Here is a 15,006-nt window from a genome sequence, read left to right on the forward strand (position 1 = left end):
CATTCGACTTGACTAACCTCATTGCTCCCCTGGTCATCTGTCTCTTCCTTCTGATGCACAGTTGCCCATGTTCACCTCTGTCCCAGTGCTTGTTCACCTGCTCTGGATTCTAGTTAAACAATCCTCTACATAGTCTTCATTGCCTCAGCCCTTCCTACCTCTGTTATCCCACCACTCTATAATCTATGATCTCTATGCTCCACTATTTCTAGCCTCTTAATCATCCCAGACGTTAACCGCTCCTTCGATGCCTGGGCCTTATGATCTAGAATTTCCTCCCTCAACCTCTCTGCCTTTCCTCTTTACACACTGGTTAGTGAACTGCCCCAAATCTCTGCTTGTAACTTTGTGCCAGCTGAGTGTTTTCTACATTAAAGGAGCTGTATTAATACAAATTAATCGTTCACAGTTTCATTCTTACTTGTGCCTGGGATTTTAATCTCAAATAACTTTTGTGATGTTGTGAGCGGCCATGTTGGGAGAGACTGTGTTGAAATGCAAGTGCTTTGTTGAGGATAAATACTGATGCTTTGGCTGGTGAGGTTTCAGCACAAAGACAGAGCAGAGTGTGACGGCAAGATTAGGTACAATCTTTTTTTCAATGCGTCCCTTCCTTGGTCTTAGTCGGGTAGGGATGGCGGTTAGGGGATTGGCATGCTTTTCATATAGGATACGGGAAGTCAGGGAGACTTCCACTGTTCTGAGGACTACACCTGGGGGAAGTGTCCAGTTGCACCTCCTGATTTACTATCTGAGGGAACTGGAGCTACGGCTGGATGACCTCAGCATTGTTTGGGAGTATGAGAACCTCATAGATAGGAGTTATAGTAAGGTGGTCACACGTAAGGTGCAGACAACAAGTAGTGGAGACCCACAAGGAAAAGGAGTAGGCAGAGACTGCAGTAATCTCCCATGGCCATTCCCCTCCAAATCAAGTATACCCTTTTGACACTGTTGCGGGAGTTGCTCAAAGAACACCAGTCAGGTCTGTGGTGTCAGGTTTGGCTCTTCAGCAACAGTGGGACAGGGTGAGGTCAGGCAGAGTGACAGTGATTGGAGGCACATTAGTGAGGTGGACAGACAGAAGATGCTGTTGCAGCAAACAAGACTCCAGGATGTTGTGCTGCCTTCCTGGTGTCAACGTCTAGAGGCGGTTGCAGTATATTCTTAAGGAGGAGGGTGAGCTATGCACAATGGTACAAATGATATAGGTAGGAAAAGGGATGAGGTCTTGCAGAATAAATATAGGAAGTTAGGCAAAAGGTGGCAAGTGTTTGTGATAATAAGAATAGGAAGATAGGACATATTTCATAGAAAACACTTCATATTAGGCTTGGGTAGTTTACACCCTAGTGGTATGAACATTGACTTCTCTAACCAGATCGCCCTTACTTTCTACCTCCATCCCTTTCCCCTTCCCAGTTCCCCTACCAGTCTTACTGTCTCTGACTACATTCTATCTTTGTCCCACCTCCTCCCCTGACATCAGTCGGAAGAAGGGTCTCGACCCGAAATGTCGCCCATTCCTTCTCTCTAGAGATGCTGCCTCACCCGCTGATTTACTCCAGCATTTTGTATCTACCTAACGAAGATAGGACAGGTGTATGTGCGACTGAGGAGTTGGTACAGGGGGATGGGATTTAGATATTTGGATGTGTAGGAAGGAACTGCAGATTCTGCAGGGTCTCAACCCGAAAGGTCACACAGAGAGTGGTGATTCTCTGGAATTCTCTGCCACAGAGGGTAGTTGAGAGGGAGTTAGATGTGGCCCTTATGGCTAAGGGGATCAGGGGGTATGGAGAGAAGGCAGGTACAGGATACTGAGTTGGATGATCAGCCATGATCATATTGAATGGCGGTGCAGGCTCGAAGGGCCGAATGGCCTACTCCTGCACCTATTGTCTATGTTTCTATGTCACCTGTCCTTCTATCCAGAGATGCTGCTGGTCCCGCTGAGTTACTCCAACACTTTGTGTCTATCTCAGGTATTTGGATAATTTCGATCTCTTCTGGGGATTCATGAAAGTTGATTTTTACATCCCTCCCATTTCTTTCCTCCCTCTCTTCCCTCGCACCTATTTCTCCCCTCCCCCTCCTTTTCCACTACACTCCTTCCTCTGGTTTCAATATTGTAACTTATCTTACGCCTTTTGCCCTTTGATCTCTGGTCTTTGTCCAACCATCTGCCTACCAACCCCCCCCCTCACCTGTATCCTCTCTTCCAGCCCCCCACCACCATGATCAGTCTGAGGAATGGTCCTAACATGGTCACCTATCCATGTTCTCCAGAGATGCTGCCTGACCCGCTGAGTTACTCCGGTACTTTGTGTCTACTCCATCAAGTGCTCAGTGCTTACTCAGACTACAGAGGTTACAACTGACCCATCCCACATAGTACATACCTCATCTGTCACTTTGAATCTTTTCAGTAAAGCAACAAACTTCTGCTTGAAGTTGGGTTGCTAAAGTAGAGAGAAGAGAAAACAGTGTCAACTGTGGTTGAAATTGCATCTTATTGCATGAGGAAAAGACCTGGTTTGCAAAGGTGGCGGTCTGAGCATCACCACGTTACACCAGAGTGAAAGGCAACTTCCTCTTTCAATTTTAACCCACCATCTCGGTTAGATTCTTTCCACCAAAATGGACAAGGAAGAGTGCAGCTGCAATGGCCTCCTGGTCATACCCATGTCACAAGTTAGCACTGCTGGGTGATCAACTGGAGATCTCAGTAATCCTCTTACTCAAAGTGGCCATGGGGTTGTAAAGAATGGATATGTCCCTGCGGGATACAAAGCAAAAGGCTTAGACTAAGACAATATCTTCCCATCCTCCCAGTCTTACAAAGCAGGATGGAAGACAGGTGTGTGTTTGTGTTCCAGCTTTTAATATTTCAGACAGGTTCCCCTGCAGTAAGATCAGAAGTGATAGGAGGAGAATTAGGCTATTCTTCCCATCGTCTACTCCGCCATTCAATCATGGCTGATCTATCTTTTCCTCAACCCCATTCTGCTGCCTTCTCCCTATAACCCCTGACACCCGAACTAATCAAAAAACTATCTATCTCTGCCAGTGAAGTGAGAAACTCCATGTCTTCCAGGCATAGCGGTGGTGATTCGTGGGAAACACTGTGAAGGCTGGCTTGACATTGAAGGGTTAACATACACCCAATCTTCCCCAAAGGCCCTATCATTCCAGCTGGCACCCACTATGGCCAGTGACCCTGGCTTCTTCCCGACCCAGATGCAAGAGAGCAGTCTCCAGTTTTAGAGTTAAAGTAATATTCACCTCACTCACCCTGAGGTGGTGATGGTCTTCCCATTGCATACTCCTGGTGGCTTTAAGAGGAAGGTGGGAATACTACTTGGGCAAACCTATTAAGAGATTTTCAATTGAAAATGTTCCATGTTAACCAAGCACCACAAAGGTTGAGAAGGATATGGGCCAAACGCAGGCTGGTGGCACGAGCGTAGATGGGGCATCTTGGTTGGCATTGACATAATGGGCCACAAGGCATGTCTCTGTGCTGTATGACTCTATGCCCCAAATGTAGATTTTCTTCTTTGCCGTAGTGGATCCCCCTTTCCCTCCAGTCTCCCCCTCACTTCATCCTCTCCTTCACTTTCCTCTCCACCCCCTCCTCTCTTCCTCTTTAATTTCTTCACCTCCCTTCTATCCTCTCCTTTGCCTTCCATTCCTGTCCCAAATGCTGTCCTCCCCCGTCCTCTTGTATGCCCCATTGGGAATACAGTTACGGGGTTGTCTTGTCACTTTGTGCACCATTAACAGAATGGCTGTGGGTTTTCTTGGTCTGATCATTAAACTAGCCAGGGAAACCTGCCTCCCCAGGGTGGTCCACTGTTGGTGTCCTGAAGCATGAGGGGGCAGTTCCTGCTCACCTTCAAACACTGCCCAGCGGTTTGCTTGTTTATTTCAACGTGCATCTGAGGGAGACAGTTGTATCCTCCTCCCTGCAGCTACATTTATTCATACAATGCCCTCCATAATGTTTGGGACAAAGACCCATCGTTTATTTATTTGCCTCTGTACTCCACAATTTGAGAATTGGAATAGTAAAATAGACCCATATGGTTAAAGCGCACATTGTCAGATTTTAATAAAGGTCGTTTTTATACATTTTGGTTTCACCATGTAGAAATTACAGCAATGTTTATACATAGTCCCCCCATTTCAGGGCACCATAATGCTTGGGACACAGCAATGTCATGTAAATGAAAGTAGTCATGTTTAGTATTTTGTTGCATATACTTTGCATGCAATGACTGCTTGAAGTCTGCAATTCATGGACATCACCAGTTGCTGGGTGTCTTCTCTGGTGATGCTGTATTGCAGCCATCTTTAGCTTATGCTTGTTTTGGGGGCTCATCCCAATCCGATTTCTCTTCAACATATAAAGGGCATGCTCAATTGGATTTAGATCGGGTGATTGACGGCCACTCAAGAATTGACCATTTTTTAGCTTTAAAAAACTCCTTTGTTGCTTGAGCTGCAGGTTTGGGGTCATTGTCTTGCTGTAGAATGAACTGCTGGCCAATGAGTTTTGATGCATTTGTTTGAACTTGAGCAGATAGGATGTGTCTATACACTTCAGAATTCATTGGTACTACCATCAGCAGTTCTATCATCAATGAAAATAACTGAGCCTGTACCTTCAGCAGCCATACATGCCCAGGCCATAACATCCCCACCATCGTCCCCACCTACCATCCGGGAGGCGCTACAGGTCTCTCCGTTGCCGGACCAGCAGGTTCAGGAACAGCTTCTTCCCTGCGGCTGTTACACTACTTAACTCTGGACCTTGGTGATTGCCAGTCACCCCCCCCTGGACACTCCTTCCCCCAGAAAAATGCACTACTACTACTGTATGTACGTATATATATTTTATTGCTCATTATTCTATGTTCGCTCTTCTGGGTGAGATGCTAACTGCATTTCGTTGTCTCTGTACTGTACACTGCACAATGACAATAAAGATTGAATATGAATCTGAATCTGAACCGTGTTTCACAGATAAGGTGATATGCTTTGGATCTTGGGCAGTTCCTTCTCTCCTCCATACTTTGCTCTTGCCATCTATCTGATATAAGTTAATCTTCATCTCATCTTTCCACAAGTCCTTTTTCCAGAACTGTGGTTGATCTTTTAAGTACTTCTTGGCAAACTGTAGCCCGGACATCCTATTTATGCGGCGAACCAGTGGTGTGCATCTTGCAGTGTAGCCTCTGTATTTCTGTTCATGAAGTCTTCTGCGGACAGAGGTCATTGACAAATCAACACCTGACTCTTGAAGAGTGTTTCTGATCTGTCGGACAGGTGTTTTCGATTTTTCTTTATCATAGAGAGAATTATTCTGTCATCAGCTGTGGAGGTCTTCCTTGGCCTGCCAGTCCCTTTGTGATTAGTAAGCTCACCAGTGTTCTCTTTCTTCTTAATGATGTTCCAAACAGTTGATTATGGTAAGCCTAAGGTTGGGCTGATGTCTCTAACAGTTTTATTCTTGTTTCTCAGTCTCATAATGACTTCTTGGACTTTCATTGGCACAACTTTGGTCCTCATGTTGATAAATAGCAATAAAACTTTCCAAATGTGATGGAAAGACTGGAGGAAAGACTAGGTGCTGAGAGCTCTCTTATACCTACATTAAGGAGGCATTTAAACACATGTTACAAAGCCTGTGTCCCAAACATTATGGTGCCCTGAAATGGGGGGACTATGTATAAACACAGCTGTAATTTCTACATGGTGAAACCAAAATGTGTAAAAACATCCTTTAATAAAATCTTATAATGTGCACTTTAACCACGTTATATATTTTTTATTACAAATCTCAAATTATGGAGTACATAGGCAAATAAATAAATGACGGGTCTTTGTCCCAAACATTATGGAGGGCATTGTACAGTCTAATGCCTCAGGTGAACGACAGATGTGGCCCACATAAAAGGCTAATCACAGATCATCTGCTGCCCCCACCCACACACACAGCAGCCAATCATGCTGAGATGATGGGGGCCAGTTTCGGCACAGTCTGCATTTACGGATTCACAGTTGGAGTTACCCGCGTCATCGAGGTGGCCCGCATCATCTTCCGTCGCGTCTTTTTGGCTTTCCGCAGTTCATCGTCTTCATCGTATAAATCCTAGACACAGCCACAAGGCACAAATCAGAGGGAGTCCTAATAGAACCAGAGGCAGGCCAGCTGCTCTCTATACTGACAAACTGACATTCTCACCCAGGGAAAGCGCCAACTTATGGAGGATAGATTTCCAGTCGGATATGTCTCATTGCAGCCCTCTATAATTGCCTCATTCGCTATATACCATATTTCTTCATTCATTCTATCAAGATACATCACACCATTTATTGAAGTTATATTTCAACTATCATGTGACCTGCCTGACCTTTCTCCTAATGCCTGCGATAATTCTTTCTGTTTGGTGTATTCTGAATTTTATTTCAATGAAAAACCCTGCGAGTGTGTTCCATATAGCTAAGACCAAGTCATCAATAAATACATCTGTAAGAGCAGTGCTCCAGATGTGAGAAGCAGGAAGTAGGAAAAGCCCTGCTTTCCTGTCTTTCAGCTAGTTTTAAACCGCTGCACTACTGCCCCTTTCACCACACGGATTTTAGATCTTTTCAGAGTCCATATCGCAGCAATATCTGCTGAAGCCACAAGCGTTTGAAAACTGTGAGTATTCCACTACCTGACTCGGTACAGCATCGTCACTACCCTCCTGCTCAGAGGAAAAGCTGTCATCTTCTTCCTCAGAGTAATTATCCATGTCTGGAGATCGATCTGCAAGGTATTAGATAAGATATATTTTACCACCCAGCAATGAATGAGGTCATTTTTCCAACTGCATCATCATAGAATCCGTATGTTCTGGTCGGAGTAATGTTTCCACATCACCACTAACATTGCTTTATCTGAAGACACCAGGGGGCTGCCAAGAGCTGTTTCCTATCACCGTCAACTGGCTCAAGTGAACAAGGACAGCTGAATTCAACGAGCTCACTGTAAGAATGGAAAGTTACAAACTCTATCATTGTCACTCCACTTCAAAACAATATTTTAAATTGAAAGGGACGTACTGAGCGAACAATCTGGAGGGGCAGCATTGTCAAAGGGCTAAAGTGAAAGGGAATGAACACTGGCAAAGATGCCAATACCAAGACAGTGCTAATAAGGAAGCAACGCTTTCTCCGAGGAGCATTACTGAAGGAGAGCTGCACTCTCTGAGGGCCAGATTTGAAGGAGCACCACACTGTGCGTGGGGCAGTGAGGGGGGAGGGGAGGGGGGGGGAATTCTGTACCTGTACCTGTAACATTGTATTATGTGCTCGGTTTATTTTCTCTTTTGAGCTACCCGATATTCTCATGCATAGTATGATTTGCACAGATGGCACACAAAACAAAGTTTTTCACCATATCTCTGTGACAATAAGACAATACTGATCTTAGGAAAGACATTCTTACCATAGAGGGAATACAGAGAACGTTCACCAGACTGATTCCTGGGATGGCAGGACTTTCATATGAAGAAAGACTGGATAGACTCGGCTTGTACTCGCTAGAATTTAGAAGATTGAGGGGGATCTTATAGAAACGTACAAAATTCTTAAGGGGTTGGACAGGCTAGATGCAGGAAGATTATTCCCGATGTTGGGGAAGTCCAGAACAAGGGGTCACAGTTTAAGGATAAGGGGGAAGTCTTTTAGGACCAAGATCAAAAAATCATTTTTTTACGCAGAGAGTGGTGAATCTGTGGAATTCTCTGCCACAGAAGGCAGTTGAGGCCAGTGTCAAGTGACAAATAAAACTGATTGATTGATTGATTGATTGATTCATTCATTGGCTATATTTAAGAGGGAGTTAGATGTGGCCCTTGTGGCTAAAGGGATCGGGGGTATGGAGAGAAGGCTGAGTTGGATGATCAGCCATGATCATATTGAATGGCGGTGCAGGCTTGAAGGGCCGAATGGCCTACTCCTGCACCTATGTTCTATGTTTCTATGTTTCTAATACCAGTACCACTGTGGGAGGCTCAGTGATAAAGGGGTGCTGTATAGTGGGAGGGACAGGGCTGAGTGAGCACTGTGTGATAAGGGAATGTACTGAGGAGGTACAACTGTGGCAGGGGCAGTGCAGAGGGAGTACCATTTGTGGGGGAAATAATGTGGGGGAGAGGGGGTTGTATTGCAGGACGAACAGCACTAAGAGAGCACCGTATTGTGTGAGCGCTACACTGTGGGAGGGTCTACTTTGCATGAATTACTCTCAGAATTCCACAAGTCCTCATTCTGCAGGTAAAGTTTATCAGGAACTGTGGGGAGTTGCTTTCTGGTCATAATCACTGATTCTCCTGGGTCATGCTCTACGTATCTAAATCGGGTTAGCCTAGAAACCTTTAGAACAGATGAAAATAGAAAACAACCCCTCAAGATAGACACAAAAAGCTGGAGTAACTCAGCGGGACAGGCAGCATCTCTGGAGAGAAGGAATGGGTGATGTTTGGAGTCGAGACCCTTCCATCTGTCATTCTTTCTCTCCAGAGATGCTGCCTGTCCCACTGAGTTACTCCAGCTTTTTGTGTCTCTCTTCGGTTTAAACCAGCATCTGCAGTCCCTTCTAACACAAACAGCCCCTCAAGCCTGCCTCACCATTCAATACAATGAGCATAGCTGATCAACTCTTCTTCTGTGGTAGAGAAAAATTGCTGGAAAAACTCAGCGGGTGAGGCAGCATCTGTGGAGTGAAGGAAATAGGCAACGTTTCGGGGCGAAACCCTTCTACAGACAATGCTTTCTCCGAGGAGCATTACTAAACTCATTACATGTTTATCTCTTCTTCTGTGCTTGTTTTCCATCAATTTCCTGATCTCTCAAAAAATAATTTACCTCGCCTTTGGATAACACTAATGGTCCAGCCACGGCAGTCTTTTGGGCAGAGAATTCCCATGATTGGATGTATATCTGTTTGAAACAACGGCCCCTGAAAGGCCATTAGATAGTCCGGCAGAGCTGGTGATGCATCTAAAAACCGTGTCTCATGCCGACTGTAGTTTCAAATCTAGTCTGAGCAGGGGAGCTTCTAGAAAATTATAAAAGGACTGGACAAGCTAGATGCAGGAAAAATGTTCCCAATGTTGGACGAGTCCAGAACCAGAGGCCACAGTCTTAGAATAAAGGGGAGGCCATTTAAGACTGAGGTGAGAAAAAAACATTTTCACCCAGAGAGTTGTGAATTTATGGACTTCCCTGCCACAGAGGGCAGTGGAGGACCAGTCACTGGATGGATTTAAGAGAGAGTTAGATAGAGCTCTAAGGGCTAGTGGAGTCAAGGGATATGGGGAGAAGGCAGGCACGGGTTACTGAGTGGGGACGATCAGCCTTGATCGCAATGAATGGCAGTGCTGGCTCGAAGAAAACATATTTTCTATGTTGCTATGTTTCATTAAGAAAGCCGACAGCATCTACAAACAATCACCTACCTGAAGCTTTTGTCTTGGATCCTGCATGTACACCGCCGTCCTCATGATCGATCGGCTGGCTGGAGAGGGAGTAGATACTAATCTCAGCGACCCGCACTGACACTTCTTTAATGTTGTAGTTCAGTCCAAGCACCTGGCCATCGTCAGTTGGGTGCTGCATCACCTGCCAATGGGAAGCAAGGTCAACCTGCACCAAGTACTCATTGTCACACAGCAGAACACATAGAGCACCCAATATACCATGGAGAATCCCCACATGCCGGAGTTCACACCACAGCCTAATCATCAGACTGCAGGAAGCTGGTCTCTCGGAGAGGTCCGCTACTCCAGGGAAATTCAGAATATTCCCAGGGTGAGTAGATGGAAGCTGGAATTGGCTGTCCAGCAGTACTTGCAGAAAGTGAGTGTGAGATGAGTTGAGACTTTTTGGTGAACGATACAGGTTATGTAAAGGCAACTCAGAATGATTCCCAGAATCGTAACAGAACAGAGGGAATCCACTTAGCTCTTCATATCCCTGCTGGCTCTCTGCATGACCAGAGAAATAGGCGCATTCCCCTGGGCTCTCTGCATGACCAGAGAAATAGGCGCATTCCCCTGGTCTTTCTCATTAGTCCTGATGAGCTTTTGCTGTCTGCAACCACCAGTTATACATACCTCTGTCACCCTGTCAGACAGCACGTTTCAAATTCTGTATAACATCTTTAGCTCATGCCACCTTTTGTTCACTATCTGATATCTGCCCCCGTGGTCCTTAATCCTTCCCCTAAAAGGAACCGAGGATTCACAAGAGATTGCAGATGCTGGAATCTTAAGTAAAAAATGAAATGTTGTTGGGACAGCAGGTCAGTTAGCATCTGTGGAGGGAAATGGACATTTCTGAAGAGTCTGAAGAAAGGTCCTGACTCGAAAAATCTGTCCCTTTCCCTCCACAGATGTTGCCTGGCCAGCTGAGTTTTTTGTTTTTTTACCCCAAAACCAGACTAAAAAATAGTTTCTACCCATGTGCGATAAAATAACTTAATTCCAACAGAGAACACTGGGGAAGCAAAATGTAATTCCAAGAAATACAACATTCTTTTAAAATTATTTTTAAATACTTATTTATTATTTTTACTAATAAGTGTACATATGTGTCAATGGTTGTCGTGTTTGTATTTTTTTAACCGGAGGAGATGCAATGGAATTTTGTTGCACAGTATTGTGCAATGACAATAAACTTATTCATTCATTCATTCATTCATTCACATCAAGGCCAATTAACCTAAAAACCTGCACATCTTCGGGATGAGGGAAGAAACCGGAGCACCCGAAAGAAACCCATGCATTCACAGGGAGAATGTGCAAACTCCACACAGACTGCACCTGAGGTTAGAATCGAACCCGTGTCGAGGCAGCAGCTCGACCAGCTGCGCCACCATGCTGCCCGATTATTGAATAAAATTTGAAATGACCTATGGGGACAATTAACTAATCACATTGTTACAAAGACCCATTAACTAATCACATTGTTACAAAGGAAATATGCCATCCTTCTTGACTATTTGGGTACTGTGTCATCATTGACTTCCTGCTCAGAGTTGACATCCTTGTGTTCAACTCTTAACTGCCTTCTGAAACTGCCTATCAAGCGTCTGGGCTGGGCAATGCTGTCCTTGCCAGCAACACATCCTTTGAATAAATAAAATCTGTATCTTTCTCAGCTAATAAATGTAAAAATAACAAGAGTACTGGCTGCCTACAATGCAATCTTTTCCAAGTCCAAGTAGCCTAGATTAGGTGGGGGTAAATATTTTATGGTGAGTCAATGCTATCCACGCTTTACAAAAAATAACTGATAGCATGTTCTGCAACCTAGATTCAATACACTGTTAAGGATTCAGTTGATAGTTGAATTCAGGTACTGTAAGTCAGTGAAAGATTGTAAAAAGCTGTGAAAAGGGAAGGTCTGTGAGAGACCCCTCTGCTCCTTGCTTTTGACTTTCAATTTAAGTTCACAGTAATAAGTTTAACTTACAGGAAACCTACAGGACAGGGACAGCCAGAAATACTTCCCCCACTGGAACTTTATTTAATGGGATATTCATGGATCTGAGACTCTTCCAAGTTCTCCACCTTTCCCCTTAATCCTTTAACACTTATCTTAACCTCTGATTTAAAGCTAACAGTTGGCTCAGCCTAAATGGTTGAGTGCAGGACAGTTAGGAAACTCCCACCGACCTCTGTGTGCACAAGACCTAGCGCTGTCCCATACCCTATTCCCCACCTGCTGAAAGTGTTTCACTCTCCTCTGACTAACTAGTTCCCCTCAATATTGGAAAACCTCACGTCATTCTTTCCCAAACCAACTAAATTCCCAGGAATTCCCTGGTTTGTGGAATAACATCTGGTAACTCAGCCCTGTGATTCCAGGTACCATTCTAATAAATTTAGGTTGCACATCCTCCATGGCTAATATACCGTCCCCCTCAGTTTGTGCTTCCAACACGAGTAGCCGATGGCTAGTGTTGCTACAGAATATTTGTAACCCAGCCCGCTAAAAATAAATGCCAACCGATTTCTGATAATTCTCTGTACCTGTCTATGAATTTTACACAATCTGGATACCTGTCTCTTGAAGTCTTCAGTTCTGCCAGTATTTTATTAGTTACATTTATTAGTTACACAGAAATCTAATCTATTCTTTTCAGGTCCCAAGTGGATTACCTAAATTTCTTGCTTATGGACAGGGAACTGGTGATCTTTATAAGAAGAGGCAGGAAGAGCAGCAATAAATGCAGGCTGTGCTGAGAGTGAGAAAGAAAATAACTCAGGAATCGGAGCCCGGAGGTGAAGACTCACCTCAGCCATGTCAATCGAGCCCGCCGCCAATGTCTTGTAGCCAAGGATGGTGCGATTTTTATACCTCTTCCTCCTCTGTAGCAGAATTTGTAGTTTGTTTGCGTCCCTCTTCAGGAAATGGGGATACTGATAATGGAGCAAAGAGATGAAAGAGCCTTCAGTTGATCCGAGTCAGCGTTATGAATTTGCCCGCTCACTGACATCTAGCAAGTTCAATCACCAAACCATCTCTCATCAGCATACTTTCACCCGTCCTCTTACAAATGCCAAAGAGAATAAATGTTTCCCAAAGTCTTGGGGTACGTGAATGAGGTAATTAAGTTGTTGCATTATTGGGATGAATGTCCAGAACCTACTGTAATGATGAGCCCCCCTCCACCTCTGTAATGCAGAAGAAACAAGACCCTTGTCGTCCCTGTTCATTCAGGTGTGGCAGAATATGGTAAAGGGCTAGCAGCCAGTGGTCTGCACCACTGATCCAGAGGCATCCGTTCAGATTTCACATGGCGGCTAAGTAATTCAAATTCAAGGAACTTAAAATCAGTCACTTAAAAGTAACACTAAAAAGGACAAAGATTTGCCGACATTTTCAGGAGTTTAATTAGCTGAACCCCAAGATGTGGGAGAGCCATATGTTGGCTTGTTAGATAATGTCCGCTGTAAATTGATGGTAAGTTGCACGGGGAATGGGGAATGGGGAACGGGGACCCCCCCCCCCCCCCCGCCCTACACCAAGCAACAGCCACATGTGTCTTCTGGTTGGGGAATCCCCAAGCAAATCCCGCTGATATGAGAAAACCGCCCCAGTGTAAAACGGAAGAGGGAAGACCCTAGTTGTCCATGGTGATTCAGGTATGGTGGCATGTCTGAGGTAGTGGGATTAACTCAAAAAGACATAATGGTAGGCATGGACAATTGGGCCAAAGAGTCTGTCTCCCTGCTGTATAGCTCTATGGTGGTTAAGGACTAGCAGCCTGAGTTCTGCACCATTGATCCAGGGACATGAGTGGAAATTCCACAATGGTAGCTGAGCAATTTAAATCTAAGTAATTAAACGCATTTGACTACAGACACAACAAACTGCAGGTGCTGGTTTACAAAAAAAGACACAAAGTGCTGGAGCAACTCAAGGAGTAGGCAAACCCGACCCGCTGAGTTACTCCAGCACTTTATGTCTCTCTTAAATACATCCTCTTTAGGCATGGATGATACACATTGGCGTTGCCAGTAATGCCACATCCCATTAACAAACAAAAGCATAGTTCATTAGTTTACTTTAAAAGTTTGGAGGTTAATAAATGTTCATAGATTAGTGGAATCAGGAATATGGGATTGGTGCAGAAAAGTGGTGCTGAGGTGAAGAATAATCCAACAAGAGGGCAAACTGTCTTCTCTACCACCAAGGTGTGAGAGTGGCATATACCTCATCGCTTACTCTTGAAAAATAAGACAGCACACAGTATTGCTTGAAAACGCAACAGACAAACTGTGTAGTAGATACCTGCAAGGAAAAGGTGAGTGCTAAATCAGTCTCCATCAGGCCTCCAGGTGGGAGAAGATATTCATTTGATCTTAGGATACGCTTTGAACCCTACAAGGCACCAAAATGAGAGAAACATCTCTGTCAGTCGGCATGCTGAGAAAATCATACAGCAGTCTCCTAAAACTTAACCAGTTCACAATGTTTCTACTAAAATGCGTACACGTGGGTCTTCCTGGGGCCACAGAGACATAACGATTCAGTGCACATATCAGCAATACTCACCACTACCCCATCCCAACATCTCTTACTGGTTACTTCTTAATCCCTGATCTCTGGTTATCAATGATATTGCTTGAGGTTTTTTTTCTTGTCTAGACTATGAAAACCTCAAGTTATCTTGACATTTTTCATTTGTTCACCTCTCAACCATCTTCAGGGCAGGAAAACAGGCAGTAATTCCCCAGGCTCTCTTCACATCTCGATCACTTTGATTCCTGGTAACATCCTAGTGAAACCTTTCTAAGGTTTTTTTCATCTTCCCTAGTTTCCAGAACTGTTCACCATACTTTATCTGAGACTATAGCAGTGATCTATAAAGTTGCACTCTGTTCCTCTGAAATTGGCTACACAGTTAGATAGGGTGGAAAAGAAGGCATACGGCATGCTTGTCTTCATAGGTCAGGGCATAGAATATAAAAGTTGAGGCATTATATTGCAATCCCTAAAACACTGGTGTATTGTGTGCAGTTCTGGTTGCTACACTATAGGAAGGATATGGTTGAGCTGAATAGAATGCAGAGAAGGTACAAGACACTGCTGCATATGCTAGAGATCTTGAGCAAAACACAATGTTGACAATTAAGCAAACCACAGTGCACAGATTAAGGATGAAAGGCACAACTTTTAGTAAAAGACAAAGTCCGATAAAGTCAGATTAAAGTTAGCTCAAAGGTCTCCAATGTGGTAGATGGGAGATCAGGACCACACTCTAGCTGATGAGAGTACGGCAATTCAGTTGCCTGATGACAGCTGAGAAGAAACTATTCCTGAATCTGAAGGTATACACTTTCAAACGTTTGTATCTTTTGCCTGATGGGAGTGGGTAGATGTAAGCCCTCTGCTGCTATGACTTACTAAAATACACCACCTCAGACTCTTCAGGGTCGAATT

The 15,006-nt window shown here is 44.3% G+C and overlaps 1 protein-coding gene across 7 annotated transcripts in view; it reads right to left on the bottom strand.

Moving 5' to 3' along the window:
* LOC116972972 (phosphofurin acidic cluster sorting protein 2-like) overlaps positions 1-15,006 on the bottom strand; it is a 164,135-nt gene that overhangs the window by 60,060 nt on the left and 89,069 nt on the right. For 6 of the 7 annotated variants that reach the window (XM_033020578.1, XM_033020576.1, XM_033020581.1 and 3 more), the window contains exons 3-8: positions 13,855-13,944; positions 12,354-12,479; positions 9,513-9,675; positions 6,726-6,817; positions 6,077-6,157; positions 2,403-2,462 (exon numbers count right to left, since the gene is read on the bottom strand). In XM_033020578.1, coding sequence (XP_032876469.1) covers positions 2,403-2,462; positions 6,077-6,157; positions 6,726-6,817; positions 9,513-9,675; positions 12,354-12,479; positions 13,855-13,944 — 612 coding nt within the window. The remainder of the gene's footprint in view (positions 1-2,402; positions 2,463-6,076; positions 6,158-6,725; positions 6,818-9,512; positions 9,676-12,353; positions 12,480-13,854; positions 13,945-15,006) is intronic. The other variant, XM_033020580.1, reaches the window with a different exon arrangement.

This window comes from Amblyraja radiata, chromosome 5, assembly GCF_010909765.2.
Source record: "Amblyraja radiata isolate CabotCenter1 chromosome 5, sAmbRad1.1.pri, whole genome shotgun sequence".
Taxonomy (NCBI): Eukaryota; Metazoa; Chordata; class Chondrichthyes; order Rajiformes; family Rajidae; genus Amblyraja; species Amblyraja radiata.